At 39.8% G+C, this 22,755-nt stretch overlaps 1 protein-coding gene across 1 annotated transcript; it reads left to right on the top strand.

Moving 5' to 3' along the window:
• The first annotated feature begins 1,850 nt into the window (after positions 1-1,850).
• LOC133619318 (uncharacterized) lies at positions 1,851-15,821 on the top strand. The gene is made up of 2 exons (XM_061980286.1): positions 1,851-2,135; positions 14,569-15,821. Exons 1-2 carry the CDS (start codon positions 2,030-2,032, stop codon positions 15,618-15,620), a joined length of 1,158 nt encoding a protein of 385 aa, XP_061836270.1. The 5' UTR covers positions 1,851-2,029; the 3' UTR covers positions 15,621-15,821.
• The last annotated feature ends 6,934 nt before the right edge of the window (positions 15,822-22,755 follow it).

Consider the following 22,755-nt stretch of genomic DNA (forward strand, 5'->3'; position numbering starts at 1 on the left):
CAAAAGATGAGCTTCAAAGTAAAAGCTGCTTTTCAAGGCAAAGGCTGATCTTCACGGTAAAAGTTGATCATCAAGGTAAAAGATGATTTTCAAGGATTTTCAAGGTAAAAGCTGATTGTTAAGGTAAAAGCTGATTTTCAAGGCAAAAGCTGATTTTCAAGGTAAAAGCTGATTTTCGAGGATTTTCAAGGTAAAAGCTGATTTTCAAGGATTTTCAAGGTAAAAGCTGATTTTCAAGTATTTTCAAGATGAAAGCTGATTTTCAAGGTAAAAGCTGATTTTCAATGTAAAGGCCTTTTTTCAAGGTAAAAGCTGATTTTCAAGTTAAAAGCTAATCTTCAAGGATTTTCATGTTAAAAGCTGATCTTCAAGGATTTTCAAGTTAAAAGCTAATCTTCAAGGATTTTCAAGTTAAAAGCTGATCTTCAAGGATTTTCAAGTTAAAAGCTGATCTTCAAGGATTTTCAAGTTAAAAGCTGATCTTCAAGGATTTTCATGTTAAAAGCTGATCTTCAAGGATTGTCAAGGCAAAAGCTGATTTTGCCTTGAAGATCAGCTTTTACCTTGAAAATCCTTGAAAATCAGCTTTTGACTTGAAAATCCTTGACAATCAACTTTTACTTTTATTTCCAGGATTTTCAAGGATTTTCAATGTAAAAGCTGATTTTCAAGGTAAAAGCTTTTTTCAAGGTAAAAGCTGATTTTCAAGGATTTTCAAGGTAAAAGCTGATTTTCAAGGCAAAAGATTTTTTCTAGGTAAAAGATTTTTTTCAAGGTAAAAGCTGATTTTCAAGGTAAAGGTTTTTTTCAAAGTAAAAGCTGATTTTCAAGGATTTTCAAGATAAAAGCTGATTTTCAAGGTAAAAGCTGATTTTCAAGGTAAAGGCCTTTTTTCAAGGTAAAAGCTGATTTTCAAGGATTTTCAAGTTAAAAGCTGATCTTCAAGGATTTTCAAGTTAAAAGCTGATCTTCAAGGATTTTCAAGGCAAAAGCTGAGTTTGCCTTGAAGAACAGCTTTTACCTTGAAAATCCTTGAAAATCAACTTTTACCTTTATTTCCAGGATTTTCAAGGTAAAAGCTGATTTCCAAGGATTTTCAAAGATTTTCAAGCCTTTTCAAGAATTTTCAAGATAAAAGCTGATTTCCAAGGATTTTCAAGGCAAAAACTGATTTTGCCTTGAAGATTAGCTTTTACCTTGAAAATCCTTGAAAATCAGCTTTTGACTTGAAAATCCTTGAAAATCCACTTTTACCTTTATTTCCAGGATTTTCAAGGTAAAAACTGATTTCCAAGGATTTTCAAAGATGTTCAAGCCTTTTCAAGAATTTTCGAGGTAAAAGCTGATTTCCAAGGATTTTCAAGGCAAAACCTGATCTTCAAGATAAAAGCAAATTTTCAAGGGTTTTCAAGGCAAAAGCTGATCTTCAAGGTAAAAGCTGATTTTCAAGGATTTTCAAGGCAAAAGTCCCAGGGACCTCGTCAAGTTATAAAAAAAATTGCCATGTAAATGTATTCAGTTCTAAACATTCATTCTCATTTCATCTTTCCTTCATGGATCGAAACTTCACCGCTGCCGGTATTTTTTTTTCTATATTTTTATTGTAATATTTTCAGAATGTGTTTGTTCTATTTTTGTCTAAAGTAAGACAAAAAAAACAATATGAAGTTGTCTTTATTTTTTTAGTTGTAAAGCCATGATTTTAATAGTGCACAGATTTTCCTCCTGCGCTAAAATGAGTTTGACACCAAACAATACTAAAATGCCTTTATTTTTGGGGGGAAAAACTGCTTTAAAGTAGGGAACGGAAGTTGCTGACTGCTGGCGCATGCGCAAACGGACCGAGCAGTGGGAAAGCGAAAAGACCAAGATGGCTGACTGAGCGGCATTGACTTTCCGGAGAAGTTTTAAGCTCTTATAGCAAGGAATACCTCAAACTAAGTGTTTTCTAAAAACACCCACAGCACAGAAGTTGAGTTTTGGAGCGATGGAGTGTTCTCTGAGGTGAAGATAGAAGACGTGATAGAAGATGGACGACTACTGCTATGCTAAGATGGCGACGTCCGCTAAAAGAGAACATGAAAGAGAATCAACTTCCAGCAAATCACCAACGGAGATAAAGACGAAAGATGAAGGTGAGTGAGTTGACGTTTTGTCATTTGAAAATTATTTCAAACCCTTAAAGGGGAACATTATCACCAGACCTATGTAAGCGTCAATATATACCTTGATGTTGCAGAAAAAAGACCATATATTTTTTTAACCGATTTCCGAACTTAAATGGGTGAATTTTGGCGAATTAAACGCCTTTCTATTATTCGCTCTCGGAGCGATGACGTCACAACGTGACGTCACATCGGGAAGCAATTCGCCATTTTCTCAAACACATTACAAACACCGAGTCAAATCAGCTCTGTTATTTTCCTTTTTTTCGACTGTTTTCCGTACCTTGAAGACATCATGCCTCGTCGGTGTGTTGTCGGAGGGTGTAACAACACGAACAGGGACGGATTCAAGTTGCACCAGTGGCCCAAAGATGCGAAAGTGGCAAGAAATTGGACGTTTGTTCCGCACACTTTACCGACGAAAGCTATGCTACGACAGAGATGGCAAGAATGTGTGGATATCCTGCGACACTCAAAGCAGATGCATTTCCAACGATAAAGTCAAAGAAATCTGCCGTCAGACCCTCATTGAATCTGCCGGAGTGTGTGAGCAATTCAGGGACAAAGGACCTCGGTAGCACGGCAAGCAATGGCGGCAGTTTGTTCCCGCAGACGAGCGAGCTAAACCCCCTGGATGTCTTGGCTCACACCGTCCCTTATGCCACCGAAGATGATCAAGAGAAGAATATCGACCCTAGCTTGCCTGGCCTGCTGACATCAACTCCAAAACTGGACAGATCAGCTTTCAGGAAAAGAGAGCGGATGAGGGTATGTCTACAGAATATATTAATTGATGAAAATTGGGCTGTCTGCACTCTCAAAGTGCATGTTGTTGCCAAATGTATTTCATATGCTGTAAACCTAGTTCATAGTTGTTAGTTTCCTTTAATGCCAAACAAACACATACCAATCGTTGGTTAGAAGGCGATCGCCGAATTCGTCCTCGCTTTCTCCCGTGTCGCTGGCTGTCGTGTCGTTTTCGTCGGTTTCGCTTGCATACGGTTCAAACCGATATGGCTCAATAGCTTCAGTTTCTTCTTCAATTTCGTTTTCGCTACCTGCCTCCACACTACAACCATCCGTTTCAATACATGCGTAATCTGTTGAATCGCTTAAGCCGCTGAAATCCGAGTCTGAATCCGAGCTAATGTCGCTATAGCTTGCTGTTCTATGCGCCATGTTTGTTTGTGTTGGCTTCACTATGTGACGTCACAGGAAAATGGACGGGTGTATATAACGATGGTTAAAATCAGGCACTTTGAAGCTTTTTTTAGGGATATTGCGTGATGGGTAAAATTTTGAAAAAAACTTCGAAAAATAAAATAAGCCACTGGGAACTGATTTTTAATGGTTTTAACCATTCTGAAATTGTGATAATGTTCCCCTTTAACAATATCCTCTTAAAGTAAAGGTGCAAAAATAAGGAATACTTAGGCAATGCTTAACAAAGTGTTACAAGAAAATGGGAAAATGTGAACATAGAAAAAAGATGAGTTCAACTATTTTCTGCAGGTTTAGTGTCAGGAAGTTACAGCTGAACTTTGGGTAGTGTGGTATTACCGGTCTTGGTGGGTGTTTTGGAACTTTTGCTATTCTCTAAAGAAATGTCCAGAATAGGTTATAAGTATGTATTTAAGATGTTAAAAAAAAACATCAGTTTACAGAGAAGCAAGTCTGCACTGCTGACCAAAAGAAAAGCGACAGAGACCCAGACAAAGAAAACTCCCAACTCTTATCTTTGCCCAGGAATGCATGGGGGAAGGGTTGGAGACAAGGACTGTAGGAAAGGTAAACACATCTGGGCTTCGACATAATGCAGATCCAAACGGAATGTGTCTGGCAGAGAAAAACAATGCAATATGGCATAGATCGCATAAGAACCACTTCGAGATTAGAGGGGAACTGCACTTTTTAAAAATGTTGACTATCATTCACAATCCTTACGTGAGACAAGCACACGTTTTTCTTTTCTACCTAGTAAATAAACATTAGCAAAAATCAGCTAACGAAATAGGTCATGTGATTCTGCCTATAAAGCACTCTAATAACATCCAGAAACCCCCATCAATTATACACTAAGTATATATGTATTATAGTAACAGGCACATTAATAATAACATGTAATATTTACGTATTTTGCCAATTTTAAGCATATGGCAGCACATTAATTCCACAGACGCATCATAACGTTCGCCATTTCTTTCAACAAAAACAACTACTACTCAAAGAAGACTTCCTGAGAGACAACAACAACGACTTGTTTGGGACAAATTAGGAACCAGAACCCTATATTTTTTAGCCTGAATATACGGAAGATTAGGTGCAAGTTTGCTAAACAGTTGCAGCAAGTAGCGGTATTGATATGAGCTAAACATGAAATATAAACTATGAACTTAATAAAATAATCACTTACTGTATAATGTCTGCTCTCACTGGGATGCAGACTAATGAGATGGGATGTTTGTATCCTCCCGTATAGATGAAGTTTCATAATTTTTCTCACACAGAATAAAAAAAGGTGTTTTTTTTCTCGCCACATTGGGGTATTAGTTGGATGTCAAAAGTTGACCAACTTCTCGGTTTGTGGCAACATCTTTTTGCTGTACAAGTGAGAGGCATGATTTATAATCTAGAATGAACTTTCACCAACTCAGAGAAGATGCTTGTTTATACAGTCTTTAGTTTGTTTACCCGTCCTTTATTTATCAGTGTTCAAATAACATCAATACAAGTTAAAATGTTTTGTGTATTCGATGTGCGAGGTATCACACCTCTTTATTTTTGTTGGCCGAACTGTTGTGCTGAACTACAAGGAGGTGTTGGAGAAGAACAAATCTTGTTTATTAGATTTCATCTTCATTAGCCAAACTGCTTTGTGTTTTATTTTGATATCAAAAAGTAAACACAAGGTTGTTTTTTTTCATGTCATAAAGTTATTACTTCAAAAACCATTCATGTGACATACAATTTTATTAATGTTTTATTGTGTATAGTTAATTCCTAGATGACATATTTCTGCTCAAACTCTGAACAGATCTGTTCTTATACCAAGAAAAATTCCTAGTTTGTGAACTCGTTCTCTAACAATGGCAATAAGAACTATTCTGATTCTGATTCTGATACAGCAGCTACATGTACATATACCGTATTTTCCGCACTATAAGGCGCACCTAAAAACCACAATTTTTCTCAAAAGCTGACAGTGCGCCTAATAACCCGGTGCGCTTTATTACGATTCATTTTCATAAAGTTTCGGTCTCGCAACTTCGGTAAACAGCCGCCATCTTTTTTCCCGGTAGAACAGGAAGCGCTTCTTCTTCTACGCAAGCAAACGCCAATGAAAGCACTCGCCCCCATAGAACAGGAAGCGCTTCACCCGCCCCCATAGAACAGGAAGCGCTTCACCCGCCCCCGGAAGAAGAAGAAAAAACGCGCGGATATCACCGTACGTTTCATTTCCTGTTTACATCTGTAAAGACCACAAAATGGCTCCTACAAAACGATCCGGTTCATAAAAAGACGCAATCTCTCCATCCGCACACGGATTACTACCGTATTTCACAGCAACTGAACCGCACTGTGGAACGGGAGCACGTACGGTGAATATTCGCTCCACAGGGAATGAGAAGTCATCCTTCACTGTGGTTCTAGCTTGCCATGCTAACTTCCACCCATCCAAAAGAGACCTTTCCAGCCGGCGTCATCATAAAAGCTAACTCGAAGGGATGGATGGATGAAGAAAAGATGAGCGAGTGGTTAAGGGAAGTTTACGCGAAGAGGCCGGGTGGCTTTTTTCACACAGCTCCGAAGGCGAACACACCTTCACTAAGACGGGCAGACAGCGCCGGTCGACATACGCCAACATCTGCCAGTGGATCGTAAATGCCTGGGCAGATAGTTTCGGTCACAACTGTGGTCCGACCTTTCCGGAAGGCAGGATTCACAGAACTGCTGGACAACAGTGACACTGACTCCGGTGACTTCGACGAGACGGAACCGGCCATTTTGGATCCCGTATTCGCCCAACTTTTCAATTCGGACACCGAAGACGAAGAATTCGAAGGATTTACGAATGAAGAATAACTTCAGAAGGTGAGCGCTATGTTTATTTTGTGTGTTGTGACATTAACGTTCGAGCAACATTATGTTGCTATTGTTCTACACCATTTTGAATTTTACTATGTTTGTGATTGCACATTTGCGTACATTTTGGGACAGAGTTGTTAGAACGCTGGTTTTCAATATATTATTAAAGTTTGACTGAACTATCTGACTGTTTTTTTGACATTCACTTTAGCGCAGCGTTTTTTTGACATTCACTTTAGCGCAGCGTAGGCGCGGCTTTTAGTCCGGGGCGGCTTATTGGTGGACAAAATTATGAAATATGTAATTCATAGAAGGTGCGGCTAATAATCCGGTGCGCCTTATAGTGCGGAAAATACGGTAAATGTATATTACTTTAAAAAAAAAATTGTATTAAAAAACTCCCTCTATCAAAATATAAAAATAGAGATAAAGGCATCATGTTATGACAAAAAGCTGACAAGTTGATTATTAAAGAATACAAAAAAACTAATATTTGTCTTTAGATATATGGATAACGTTTATCTATACTCGTTTTATTAGACATTACAAATGATATGATGGTATTATGTTCACACTGCTTTACCTAACAATCAGTAATCATGATTTCAATATTGATAGCAATAATCTTATTACTTTGACTATAATTGGCAGCCCAGGATCTCATACATGAACACTATTTTTATCCATGTGGACAAAAAGTGCAGTTACATCTTATGGCCATCAGGTGCCATCTTTCAACATTCTTTTATCTATATATCTATCTATCTATCTATCTATCTATCTATCTATCTATCTATCTATCTAACTATCTATCTAACTATCTATCTATCCATATATTAGGGCTGCAACTAACGATTAATTTGATAATCGATTATAATCTGTCGATTATTACTTCGATTAATCTATTAATAATCGGATAATAGAGACAAACTACATTTCTATCCTTTCCAGTATTTTATTGAAAAACAAACCAGCATACTGGCACCATACTTATTTTGATTTTTGTTTCTCAGCTGTTTGTACATGTTGCAGTTTATAAATAAAGGTTTATAAAAAAATTAAAAAAGAAAATACTTCTAACAAAAATTGCCTCTGCGCATGCGCATAGCATAGATCCAACGAATTGATGACTATATTAATCGCCAACTATTTTTATAATAGAATTGAATCGATTAGTTGTTGCAGCCCTAATATATATATATATATATTTATATAAGTGACAAGCGGTAGAAAATGGATATATATATATATATATATATATATATATATATATATATATATATATATATATATATATATATACGTATATACGTGTACCGTATTTTCCGCACCATAAGGTGCCCTGGGTTATAAGCCGCGCCTTCAATGAACAGCATATTTCAAAACTTTGTCCACCTATAAGCCGCCCGGTGTTGTAAGCCGCATCTAACTGCGCTAAAGGAATGTCAAAAAAACAGTCAGATAGGTCAGTCAAACTTTAATAATATATTAAAAACCAGCGTTCTAACAACTCTGTTCACTCCCAAAATGTACGCAAATGTGCAATCACAAACATACGTATATCAACATGGACAGAGCTGCGTGAAAAAAGCCACCCGGCCTCTTCGCGTAAACTTAAACTTACCTTAACCACTCGCTCATCTTTTCTTCATCCATCCCTTCGAGTTAGCTTTTATGATGACGCCGGCTGGAAAGGTCTCTTTTGGCAAGGTCTTCCTTTTGAATATCACCATGGGTGGAAGTTTCTGGCCATTAGCATGGCAAGCTAGAACCACAGTGAAGGATGACTTCTCATTCCCTGTGGTGCGAATATTCACCGTACGTGCTCCCGTTGTATCCACAGTGCGGTTCACAGGAATATCAGTTGCTGTGAAATAGTAATCCGTGTGCGGATGGAGAGATTGCGTCTTTTCATGAACCGGATACCTGTCGCTTAGTAGGAGCCATTTTGTGGTCTTTACAGATGTAAACACACAAAGGAAATGAAACGTACGGTGATACCCGCGCTCTTTTTCTTCTTCTACGCGGGCGGGTGGTTGCTTACAGTAGAAGAAGAAGCGCTTCCTGTTCTATGGGGGCGGGTGCTTACCTTGGCGGTTGCTTGCGTAAAAGAAGAAGCGCTTCCTGTTCTACCGGGAAAAAAGATGGCGGCTGTTTACCGAAGTTGCGAGACCGAAACTTTATGAAAATGAATCTTAATATTTATCCATATATAAAGCGCACCGGGTTATAAGGCGCACTGTCAGCTTTTGAGAAAATGTGTGGTTTTTAGGTGCGCCTTATAGTGCGGAAAATACGGTATATATATATATATTCATATATATATATATATTCATATATATATATATGTATATATATATTCATATATATATATATATATACGTATATATATATATATATATATATATATATATATATATATATATATATATATATATATATATACGTGTGTGTATATATACATATATATATATATATGTGTATATATATATATATATATATATATGTATATATATATGTATATATATATATATATATACCGTATTTTCCGCACCATAAGGCGCCCTGGGTTAAAAGCCGCGCCTTCAATGAACGGCATATTTCAAAACTTTGTCCACCTATAAGCCGCCCGGTGTTGTAAGCCGCATCTAACTGCGCTAAAGGAATGTAAAAAAAAACAGTCAGATAGGTCAGTCAAACTTTAATAATATATTAAAAACCAGCGTTCTAACAACTCTGTTCACTCCCAAAATGTACGCAAATGTGCAATCACAAACATAGTAAAATTCAAAATAGTGCAGAGCAATAGCAACATAATGTTGCTCGAACGTTAATGTCACAACACACAAAATAAACATAACGCTCACTTTCTGAAGTTATTCTTCATTCATAAATCCCTCGAATTATTCTCCTTCGTTGTCCGAATTGAAAAGTTGGGCGAATGTGGGATCCAAAATGTCGTCTGGCGCTGTCTCCCTGCCTCCCTGTCTTCGTGAACGTCACGTGTGTTCGCCTTCTGTCATCCACTGTTCCCACGCAGTTAGCAGTCTAGCTTCGAATGCCCTGTTGACACCAATATCTAGCGGCTGGAGGTCTTTTGTCAATCCACCCGGAATGACGGCGAGTATTGAATTAAGCGCGTAAGCGTGTCTCTTAATGTGATGTTATGAGCTAGCAAATATAACAACTACACTACCCAGCATGCAACGATAGTGACGAGCATGCGTGGTAGCCCTGAGAAGCGTTGTTGTATGCTGGCAGTTAGAATGTGGTTATGAGCACGCTGTGAGTAAACGTTGAGAACTCAGTTAACACGCCTCGTCTGCATTATTTATAATTAGACAGACAACACACTTAATAGGAGCCATTTTGGGGTCTTTACATAAACACACAAATAGAAATGAAACGTCACATATCCCAGCATGCACCGCGCGCTTCTTCTACGGGGAAAAAAGATGGCGGCTGTTTACCGAAGTTGCGAGACCGAAACTTTATGAAAATGAATCTTAATATTTATCCATATATAAAGCGCACCGGGTTATAAGGCGCACTGTCAGCTTTTGAGAAAATTTGTGGTTTTTAGGTGCGCCTTATAGTGCGGAAAATACGGTGTATATATATATATATATACGTGTATATATATATATATATATATGTATATGTGTATATATATATATATATATATATATATATATATATATATATATATATATATATATATATATATATATATATATATATATATATATATATATACGTGTATATATATAAGGTATATTCAGTTGTACTGGAGAGAAGGCTACGCCGGATAGTCGCACTTTGGATTCAGGAGGAGCACTGTGGTTTTCGTCCTGGTTGTGGAACTATGACTAGCTCTATACTCTCAGCAGGAACCTCAAGGGTGCATGGTAGCTTGCCCAACCAGGTTCTTGTGGGGAGTGCTCAGAGAGTATGGGGTATTGGACTGCCTGATTGTGGCGGTCCACTCCCTGTATGATCGGTGTCAGAGCTTGGTCCGCATTGCCGGCAGCCAGTCGGACCCGTTTTCAGTGAGGGTTGGATTTTCCCGAGGCTGCCCTTTGTCACTGGTTCTGTTCATAACTTTTATGGACAGAATTTCTAGCCGTAGTCAGGGCATCGAGGGGATCCGATTTAGTGGCTACAGGATTAGGTCTCTGCTTTTTGCAGATGATGTGGTCCTGCTGGCTTCATCTGGCCAGGATCTTCAGGCTCTCACTGGATCGGTGTGAAGCCACTGGGTTGAGAATCAGCGCCTCCAAGTCCGAGTCCATGGTTCTCGCCCGGAAAAGGGTGCAGTGCCATCTCCGGGTTGGAGAGGCAATCTTGCCCTAAGTGGAGGAGTTCACAACTGAGGAAAGAGTGGATCGCGAGATCGACCGGCGGATGGGTGCGGCGTCTGCAGTGATGCAGACCCTGTATCGGTCCGTCACGGTAAAGAAGAAACTGAGTCAGAAGGCAAAGCTCCCGATTTTAATCTACGGTCTTACCCTCACCTATGGTCATGAGCTTTGGGTTATGACTGAAATGACAAAATCACGGGTACAAGCGGATCAGCTTAAAGGGGAACATTATCACAATTTCAGAAGGGTTAAAACCATTAAAAATCAGTTCCCAGTGGCTTATTTTATTTTTCGAAGTTTTTTTCAAAATTTTACCCATCACGCAATATCCCTAAAAAAAGCTTCAAAGTGCCTGATTTTAACCATCGTTATAAACACCCGTCCATTTTCCTGTGACGTCACATAGTGAAGCCAACACAAACAAACATGGCGGAAAGAACAGCAAGCTATAGCGACATTAGCTCAGATTCAAACTCGGATTTTAGCGGCTTAAGCGATTCAACAGATTACGCATGTATTGAAACGGATGGTTGTAGTGTGGAGGCAGGTAGCGAAAACGAAATTGAAGAAGACATTGAAGCTATTGAGCCATATCGGTTTGAACCGTATGCAAGCGAAACCGACACGACAGCCAGCGACACGGGAGAAAGCGAGGACGAATTTGGCGATCGCCTTCTAACCAACGATTGGTATGTGTTTGTTTGGCATTAAAGGAAACTAACAACTATGAACTAGGTTTACAGCATATGAAATACATTTGGCAACAACATGCACTTTGAGAGTGCAGACAGCCCAGTTTTCATCAATTAATATATTCCGTAGACATACCCTCATCCGCGCTCTTTTCCTGAAAGCTGATCTGTCCAGTTTTGGAGTTGATGTCAGCAGGCCAGGGAAGCTAGGGTCGATGTGAGCCAAGACATCCAAGGGGTTTAGCTCGCTCGTCTGCGGGAACAAACTGGCGCCATTGCTTGCCGTGCTACCAAGGTCCTTTGTCCCTGAATTTCTCACACACTCCGGCAGATTCAATGGGGGTCTGGCGGCAGATTTCTTTGACTTTATCGTTGGAAATGCATCTGCTTTGAGTGTCGCAGGATATCCACACATTCTTGCCATCTCTGTCGTAGCATAGCTTTCGTCGGTAAAGTGTGCGGAACAAACGTCCAATTTCTTGCCTTTTTTGCATCTTTGGGCCACTGGTGCAACTTGAATCCGTCCCTGTTCGTGTTGTTACACCCTCCGACAACACACCGACGAGGCATGATGTCTCCAAGGTACGGAAAAAACGAAAAATAACAGAGCTGATTTGACTCGGTGTTTGAGAAAATGGCGGATTGCTTCCCGATGTGACGTCATCGCTCCGAGAGCGAATATTAGAAAGGCGTTTAATTCGCCAAAATTCACCCATTTATGAGTTCGGAAATCGGTTAAAAAAATATATGGTCTTTTTTCTGCAACATCAAGGTATATATTGACACTTACATAGGTCTGGTGATAATGTTCCCCTTTAAGAACATAGCGAGAGTTCGCCTGTTTTTCTCTCAGGCCAACACATCGGTGCTAATGCATTCTTCTACTTCCTGTCGTTAAGACTTTTGTAATGCCCTGCTCTACGGTCTTCCCACAAAAAAATCAGCTCAACTCAACTGCACGCGTGCTAACGAGGACCGGAGGGTGGGAGCACATTACACCAGTTTTAAAGTCGCTGCATTGGCTCCCCGTCCACTTCGGGGTCGATTTTAAAGTTCTATTATTAGTTTTTAAACGTCTTAATGGTCTTGCGCCTTCTTGTCTATCTGACCTGCTTTTATGGTATCACCCCTTGCGGATGCTGAGGTACTCTGGCACCTTTACCACATTCCGAAACAAAGACTCACGGTGAGGTGGCATTGGGAACGGCGTGGTGCAGTTGGGAGAGTGGCCGAGCCAGCAACCTGAGGGTTCCTGGTTCAATCCCCACCTTCTACCAACCTCGTCACGTCCGTTGTGTCCTTGGGCAAGACACTTCACCCTTGCTCCTGATGGCTGCTGGTTAGCGCCTTGCATGGCAGCTCCCGCCATCAGTGTGTGAATGTGTGTGTGAATGGGTGAATGTGGAAATAGTGTCAAAGCGCTTTGAGTACCTTGAAGGTAGAAAAGCGCTATACAAGTACAACCCATTTACCATTAATCCACTATGGCCCCTTCCTGTTATTGTCAAAAGTGCTGAGTGTGCGCGTGTGTGTTTGCGTCTCTTTTTTTGTGTGTGTGTTTTTAAAGGGGAACATTATGTAAGCGTCAATATATACCTTGATGTTGCAGAAAAAAGACCATATATTTTTTTTACCGATTTCCGAACTCTAAATGGGTGAATTTTGGCGAATTAAACGCCTTTCTATTATTCGCTCTCGGAGCGATGAAGTCACGTCGTGACGTCACATCGGGAAGCAATCCGCCATTTTCTCAAACACCGAGTCAAATCAGCTCTGTTATTTTCCGTTTTTTCGACTGTTTTCCGTACCTTGGAGACATCATGCCTCGTCGGTGTGTTGTCGGAGGGTGTAACAACACGAACAGGGACGGATTCAAGTTGCACCAGTGGCCCAAAGATGCGAAAGTGGCAAGAAATTGGACGTTTGTTCCGCACACTTTACCGACGAAAGCTATGCTACGACTGAGATGGCAAGAATGTGTGGATATCCTGCGACACTCAAAGCAGATGCATTTCCAACGATAAAGTCAAAGAAATCTGTTGCCAGACCCCCATTGAATCTGCCGGAATGTGTGAGCAATTCAGGGACAAAGGTCCTCGGTAGCACGGCAAGCAATGGCGGCAGTTTGTTCCCGCAGACGAGCGAGCTAAACCCCCTGGATGTCTTGGCTCACACCGTCCCTTATGCCACCGAAGATGATCAAGAGAAGAATATCGACCCTAGCTTCCCTGGCCTGCTGACATCAACTCCAAAACTGGACAGATCGGCGGATGAGGGTATGTCTACAGAATATATTAATTGATGAAAATTGGGCTGTCTGCACTTTCAAAGTGCATGTTGTTGCCAAATGTATTTCATATGCTGTAAACCTAGTTCATAGTTGTTAGTTTCCTTTAATGCCAAACAAACACATACCAATCGTTGGTTAGAAGGCGATCGCCGAATCCATCCTCGCTTTCTCCCGTGTCGCTGGCTGTCGTGTCGTTTTCGTCGGTTTCGCTTGCATACGGTTCAAACCGATATGGCTTAATAGCTTCAGTTTCTTCTTCAATTTTGTTTTCGCTACCTGCCTCCACACTACAACCATCCGTTTCAATACATGCGTAATCTGTTGAATCGCTTAAGCCGCTGAAATCCGAGTCTGAATCCGAGCTACTGTCGCTATAGCTTGCTGTTCTTTCCGCCATGTTTGTTTGTGTTGGCATCACTATAAAAATGGGACCCATTACCTCCCTACTTGGCACTCAGCATCAAGGGTTGGAATTGGGGGTTAAATCACCAAAAATGATTCCCGGGCGCGGCACCGCTGCTGCCCACTGCTCCCCTCACCTCCCAGGGGGTGATCAAGGGGATGGGTCAAATGCAGAGGACAAATTTCACCACACCTAGTGTGTGTGTGACAATCATTGGGACTTTAACTTTAACTTTAACTATGTGACGTCACAGGAAAATGGACGGGTGTATATAACGATGGTTAAAATCAGGCACTTTGAAGCTTTTTTTAGGGATATTGCATGATGGGTAACATTTTGAAAAAAACTTCGAAAAATAAAATAAGCCACTGGGAACTGATTTTTAATGGTTTCAACCCTTCTGAAATTGTGATAATGTTCCCCTTTAAAGCACTGTGTGTTTGCCACTTGCCTGTGTATGAAATGTGTATATGAATAAAGTTAGACTTTATTTGACTTAACGAAATCAAGGAGAAACATCTCATGGATCGTGTCTGACCTAAAGTATGTTACTGTTGTTTGTGTTCTGCAGACATCCAGCAGCTGATTGGTCATCCAGAAGAACTTCCCCCTCATTTGGCAGAAGGGAGCTCCACTTTGAAGCAGGAGACTCCACAGCCACCCCACATTAAAAAGGAAGAGGAGGAACTCTGGATCACTCAGGAGGGAGAGTGTCTTCTAGGACCACAGGAGGCTGATCTCACCAAGTTGCCACTGACTGTTGTCTCTGTGAAGATTGAAGATGATGAAGAGAAACCACAAGTAGACAATCTCTTAGCTCCACTATCAGGTAGTGAAGCTGAAGATGAGGTTGAAGTACCTTTGAGCAGCGATACCGACTCTGAAGGTGATATGAGGACTCACATTGACACCAAACACTTTGAATTCTCTAAAAAGAAGAGAGGTAAACAATGTTTCAGCTGCTCAGTTTGTGATAAATGTTTTACTAGAAAGAGAGATTTGACTCAACACATGAGAACACACACAGGAGAAAAACCATTTAGTTGTTCAGTTTGTAGTAAAAGCTTTTCTCAAAAAAGCAATTTGACTCCACACATGAGAACGCACACAGGTGAAAAAACATTTAGTTGTTCAGTTTGTGGTCAATGCTTTACTCTAAAATGCAATTTGACTCATCACATGAGAACACACACAGGAGAAAAGACATGCGTTTGTTCTGTTTGTGGTCAAAGCTTTTCTCAAAAAAGCAATTTGACGCAACACATGAGAACACACAACGGCCAAAAACCATTTAATTGTTCAGTTTGTGGTAAAAGCTTTTCTCAAAAGAGTAGCTTGACTCTACACATGGGCACACACACGGGGAAAAAAACATTTAATTGCGCAGTTTGTGGTAAACGCTTCTCTCAAAAGGGCAGTTTGACTCGACACAAAACAACACACACAGGAGACAAACCATTTAATTGTTCAGTTTGTGGTAAAGGTTTTTCTCAAAAGAGCGGTTTGACCAAGCACATGAGAAGACTCAATGAAGAAAAACCATTTAGTTGTTCAGTTTGTGGTAAACAATTTCATCTTAATGCAGATGCATTAAGACACATAAGAACACACACAGGGGAATAACAGATCACCAATCTAGTTTATAATATGTTGGTCGTAAGTGGCAACATCCACCCAAACCCAAGACCTCCTCTTTTTTCATAAATATCTGATGTACTTGTACAAATAAGGATTATCTGGAGCATAATATTATCTCCTCTTGACCCATACTTGCCAACCTTAAGACCTCCGATTTCGGGAGGTGGGGGGAAATACTTAACTTATACTAACTTATTTTGTTATATATATATATATATATATATATATATATATATATATATATATATATATATGTAATAAAATAAATATATATTTATAGCTAGAATTCACTGAAAGTCAAGTATTTCTTTATATGTATATATATATATATATACCGGTATATGTATGTGTGGGGAAAAAAATCACAAGACTACTTCATCTCTACAGGCCTGTTTCATGAGGGGTTCCCTCAATCATCAGGAGATTTTAATGGGAGCATTCACATACCATGGTTTATATAGGGCACAGAGTGGGTGGGTACAGGCTCTGTGCCCTATATAAACCATGGTATGTGAATGCTCCCATTAAAATCTCCCATTAAAATCTCCTGATGATTGAGGGAACCCCTCATGAAACAGGCCTGTAGAGATGAAGTAGTCTTGTGATTTTTTTTCCCACACATACATATATTGCGCTCTACTACGGTATCGAGCACTATTTTTTGGATAACCTTATTAAGACATATATATATATATATATATATATATATATATATATATATATATATATATATATATATATATATATATATATACATATATATATATATATATATATATATATATATATATATATATATATATATATATATATAAAGAAATACTTGACTTTCAGTGAATTATAGCTATAAATATATATTTTATTTTATTATATATATGTATATATATATATAATAAAATAAGTTAGTATAAGTTAAGTATTTCTTTATATATATATATATATATATATTTATGTATAGTATTTCTTATATATATATATATATATATATATATATATATATATATATATATATATATATATATATATAAGAAATACTTGACTTTCAGTGAATTCTAGCTATAAATATATATTTATTTTATTTTATATATATATATAATAAATACTTGAATTTCAGTGTTCATTTATTTACACATATACACACACATAACACTCATGTACTCATTGTTGAGTTAAGGGTTGAATTGTCCATCCTTGTTCTATTCTCTGTCACTATTTTTCGAACCATGCTGAACACCATCTCTGATGATGCGTTGCTGTGTGGCACGCACAAAAGTGCTTTCATCAAATGCACTAGATGGCAGTATTGTCCTGTTTAAGAGTGTCACAACATTGCTGTTTACGGCAGACGAACTGCTTTACGGTAGACAAAAACGTGACTGCTGTTGTTGTGTGTTGTTGCCGCGCTGGGAAGACGTTAATGAAACTGCCTGACAATAAACCCACATAAAAAACCAAGAACTCGCCCTCGATCATTCTACAGTTATGATGTGATTGGGCAGGTACGCTGTTTATATTGTGGGTTAGGAACTTATGTATGCTCAGTGTGGTTTGTATGTCTGTTAGTTAGCGACATAGATTTAAAAAAAAAGCTATGAGCGGGTTTCAATGACATTTTTAGGAAATTTCATCAATCCATCCCATCCATTTTCTTCCGCTTATCCGAGGTCGGGTCGCGGGGGCAGCAGCCTAAGCAGAGAAGTCCAGACTTTCCTCTCCCCAGCCACTTCGTCCAGCTCTTCCCGGGGGATCCCGAGGCATTCCCAGGCCAGCCGGGAGAGATAGTCTTCCCAACGTGTCCTGGGTCTTCCCCGTGGCCTCCTACCGGTCGGACGTGCCCTAAACACCTCTCTAGGGAGGCGTTCGGGTGCCCGAACCACCTCATCTGGCTCCTCTCCATGTGGAGGAGCAGCGGCTTTACTTTGAGGTCCTCCCGGATGACAGAGCGTCTCACCCTATCTCTAAGGGAGAGACCCGCCACCCGGCGGAGGAAACTCATTTGGGCCGCTTGTACCCGTGATCTTGTCCTTTCGGTCATAACCCAAAGCTCATGACCATAGGTGAGGATGGGAACGTAGATCGACCGGTAAATTGAGAGCTTTGCCTTCCGGCTCAGCTCCTTCACCACAACGGATCGATACAGCGTCCGCATTACTGAAGACGTCGCACCGATCCGCCTGTCGATCTCACGATCCACTCTTCCCTCACTCGTGAACAAGACTCCGAGGTACTTGAACTCCTCCACTTGGGGCAGGGTCTCCTCCCCAACCCGGAGATGGCACTCCACCCTTTTCCAGGCGAGAACCATGGACTGGGACTTGGAGGTGCTGATTCCCATCCCAGTCGCTTCACACTCGGCTGCAAACCGATCCAGTGAGAGCTGAAGATCCTGGCCAGATGAAGCCATCAGGACCACATCATCTGCAAAAAGCAGAGACCTAATCCTGCAGCCACCAAACCGGATCCCATCAACGCCTTGACTGCGCCTAGGAAATTTCATGAATCAGATTAAGAAAAAGTGATTGGATTTTAAAAGTCACCTGAGAATTTTTGTTAAAATAAATATTCCTAGAGCAGAGGTGTCAAGTAGGGTGAAAAAAAATTGGGAACATTTGAAAATCAAATTTTTTTTGTGCCCGCAAGTTGAGTTTGCAAAGTATAAAAATGAGCTGACATTTTTTAATAAAAGAAACTGCTGTACTAAATGTGTCCACCGGATGTTACAATAGCCCAGTGGTTCTCAAACTTTTTTTGTCATCCCCCACTTTGGACAAGGGGGAGTTTTCAAGCCCCACCTGCCCCCATCGCCCCAAAAGAGCGCTAATGCCAAGCTTTAACATTTTCAATTTTATTGAACATCAAGTTGTATACATTCAAACTCAATAACATAAAATAACATCAAGTTCAATAATAAATAAAATAACTGTGCAGCTGTGGTATAACTTGCATCAAGTTCAATAATAAATAAAATAACTTCCATCAAGTTCAATAATAAATAAAACAAAAGTGTTATAACTTGCATCAAGTTCAATAATAAATAAATAAAAAGTGTTATAACTTGCATCAAGTTCAATAATAAATAAATAAAAAGTGTTATAACTTGCATCACGTTCAATAATAAATCAAAAAAAGTGTTATAACTTGCATCAAGTTCAATAATAAAAACAAAAGTGTTATAACTTGCATCAAGTTCAATAATAAATCAAACAAAAGTGTTATAACTTGCATCATGTTCAATAATAAATCAAAAAAAGTTATAACTTGCATCAAGTTCAATAATAAATCAAATAAAAGTGTTATAACTTGCATCAAGTTCAATAATAAATCAAATAACTTGCATCAAGCTCAATAATAAATCAAAAAAAGTGTTATAACTTGCATCAAGTTCAATAATAAATTAAAAAAAAGTGTTATAACTTGCATCAAGTTCAATAATAAATCAAATAACTTGCATCAAGTTCAATAATAAATAAAATAAAAGTGCCACTTTGCAATCTTTGCAAAAAAAAAAGGAGGAGCTATATGCATTTGGCAAGACAGGGCAAGTGACAGCACTTTTCCCCGGGAGAGCCACCTTGCTTCACTGTGAAACAGCACGGCTGTATGATCAGCTCCCATTTCCTCACACAGTGCAGAGAACAGTCGCACTTTCAGTGGTCGTGTTTTGATCAAATTTACCGCGCTCACAACATCTGTTAAAACCTCATTGAGTTCGGGGCTGAGCTGCCTTGACGCGAGTGCTTCCCGGTGAAGCACTCGTCAGATTTTTGTTTCTCTGCAGGCACTGGCTCTGGCTCGACGACCTTTGAGGTGCGAGTCACAAATGTATATATTTGTGTAATTGTGGTCCACACATTAGCCTGCTACCCATCCGCGCGAAAGTTTGTTCCGCTTAGCCCCGCCCCCATTAGTTACTGTTGCTATGTCTGTCAAACTTTCGCTCCTACCGAGAAATTTAAAGCCTACAGTAAAAATAAGTACCGGTAATTTCCATTTATTTATATAGCGGATTTCACAGACAGAATCACAAAGCGATTTACAGTGTGTATAGAAAATGAAAGCATAGTAAAAAAAAAAAATCTAAAAATATAATGATAAATAAAAAAATTTTAAGTGAAATTTCCTCCCGTTCCTCGCGCCCCACCTGTCATATCTCTATTCCCCACCAGACTATTCCCCACCACACTTTGAGAAACACTGCAATAGCCCATCCATCCATTTTCTACCGCTTGTCCCTTTCGGGGTACGCCCTGGACAAGTCGCCACCTCATTGCAGGGCCAACACAGATAGACAGACAACATTCACACTCACATTCACACACTAGGGACCATTTAGTGTTGCCAATCAAATGTCTAAATTATATTTGTTCTAAAAAGAACATTATAAAAATTAGAATTTTGTGTAGAGTAAGATGGAGTGTTTTTGATCAAATTAAAGTAAAACGTGTTATGAAGTATCCCTGTCATTTTGTATTCATTGTATTTTTTTTCTTTTTAAAGTAGGGTGAAAAAAAATTGGGAAAATTTGAAAATCACATTTTTGGTGAAAACAGATTTTAATTTTAGGCCATATAACCCAGGCCAAGGGACAAGTTATTGTGTGTTACGGTAGTAGCACTATGTAGAACACATCAATTGACCTTTTGCACAACGTTAAAGTTGTCCAACAATATTTACAGAAAACAATGCTGAAATATTACACTTTGGACGGAAGACATGAATGTCCTCTTTCCGACTGGAAAGTGTGACCGCTATCATTAAGTTGTTCCAGCATGAACCTTTAAAAGCCTACTGAAAGCCACTACTGCCGACCACGCAGTCTGATAGTTTATATATCAATGATGAAATCTCAACATTGCTTACTAAAGTGCAATTTAAAATTTTGCGCGAAATATCCTGCTGAAAACGTTTCGGTATGATGACGTCAGCACGTGACGTCACGGATTGTAGAGGACATTTTGGGACAGCATGGTGGCCAGCTATTAAGTCGTCTGTTTTCATCGCAAAATTCCACAGTATTCTGGACATCTGTGTTGGTGAATCTTTTGCAATTTGTTCAATGAACAATGGAGGCAGCAAAGAAGAAAGCTGTTGGTGGGAAGCGGTGTATTGTGGCCGACTGCAGCAACACAAACACAGCCGGTGTTTCATTGTTTACATTCCCGAAAGATGACAGTCAAGCTTTACCATTGGCCTATGGAGAACTGGGACAACAAAGACTCTTACCAGGAGGACTTTGAGTTGGATACGCAGACACGGTACCGTGAGTACGCATGCAGCTGCGGCTTCCAAACATTTGATCGCTTGCCCATACGTGCGTGCCGCTATGTGCATATCACGTACGTAACTTTGGGGACTTTGGGGAAATATATGTGCTGTATGAACTTTGGGGAGGTGAACGGTACTTTGGGCTGTGGGATTGAGTGTGTTGTGCAGGTGTTTGAGTTGTATTGGCGGGTTATATGGACGGGAGGAGGGAGGTGTTTGTTATGCGGGATTCATTTGTGGCATATTGAATATAAGCCTGGTTGTGTTGTGGCTAATAGAGTATATATATGTCTTGTGTTTATTTACTGTTTTAGTCATTCCCAGCTGAATATCAGGTCCCACCCGCCTTTCACAGCATCTTCCCTATCTGAATCGCTCCCACTGCCCTCTAGTCCTTCACTCTCACTTTCCTCATCCACGAATCTTTCATCCTGGCTCAAATTAATGGGGAAATCGTCGCTTTCTCGGTCCGAATCGCTCTCGCTGCTGGTGGCCATGATTGTAAACAATGTGCAGATGTGAGGAGCTCCACAACCTGTGACGTCACGCTACTCGTCTGCTACTTCCGGTACAGGCAAGGCTTTTTTATCAGCGACCAAAAGTTGCGAACTTTATCGTCAATGTTCTCTACTAAATCCTTTCAGCAAAAATATGGCAATATCGCGAAATGATCAAGTATGACACATAGAATGGACCTGCTATCCCCGTTTAAATAAGAACATCGCATTTCAGTAGGCCTTTAATGGACCTGCTCCTCCTTCTCTCTGGTTTATTCATGAACACTCACCTTCTTGGGCAAGAGATGGAAAAGCAGATACAAAGGATGGAAGCCAGTGATAAGGAGCACAGATTAAATACTGACAGAACTTAAATTCATTCTAAAAGGGTACACTGTAAAAAATATAAAGTTATTTTGATGCAACTTGAAAAAATGGTTGCAATATTTTCCAATCAATGTGTACATGTTTTGATAACTATGTTCCTTAATTTGTAAAAAAAAAACTTTGTATACTTAAATTGGTGATAGGTTGAAGATGCAACAAAATTAGGTTTATTAAACATGACAAAAGGCAGGTGATTAATTACACCAGTGTTACGGCGCACGCGCAGTCTGATTCTCCCTCCTCTGCGGGAACACTTGGAGGCTCCGTCTGTGCGCACCTCGGGACACGCCCACGGGTGCGCACATCCAGGAACGCGCCGCGCGCGTCTCCGCCCTGCTGCAGCCACCAGCTGCAATCACTCGCTGGCAATCATCACACCTGGAACTGATGAGGGCGAGCTGGTTAAAAGACCAGTGGACCCTAGGATCGGCGCGGGAAGTTAGTTTTCTCATGGTGTACCTGTTTACCTTCCGTTGCCCTGGATTTTGACTGCCTCCTTCGTTTTCCTTGACTCCTCGCTTGCCCCTGGACTTTGACGCCTCTCTCTCGCCCCGGATCACCTGCCTGCCCCATGGACTGCCTCGTTTGCTCTCTTCAACACTTGGTAACACACTTCAGCTAACTACACACATAGTCTTACACTACACACTCTTGTATTCTAGTTCACACTTCATTTCCTTAGTTCAGTAGTATTGTTTATTATTATATATATATATATATATATATTGACTATATATATATAATAAATAATTGTATATACTGCCCCCTGGTGTCTGTTTGCCGTCACCTCCTCTCAGTAAACCATAACAACCAGACCTAATTAAATGTATTTTATAATAGCAATTCTTTGAATTCCCTGATCTATGTGCCATGTGTCAACACTTCCATGTTTAGACACTATGTACTTACGTTGCTTATTAATGATAGTATACAGAATGTGGATTGTTAAGTTCATGCTGTGATTGTCAAAT

The sequence above is a fragment of the Nerophis lumbriciformis genome, linkage group LG20 (genome assembly GCF_033978685.3).
Source record: "Nerophis lumbriciformis linkage group LG20, RoL_Nlum_v2.1, whole genome shotgun sequence".
Lineage (NCBI taxonomy): Eukaryota > Metazoa > Chordata > Actinopteri > Syngnathiformes > Syngnathidae > Nerophis > Nerophis lumbriciformis.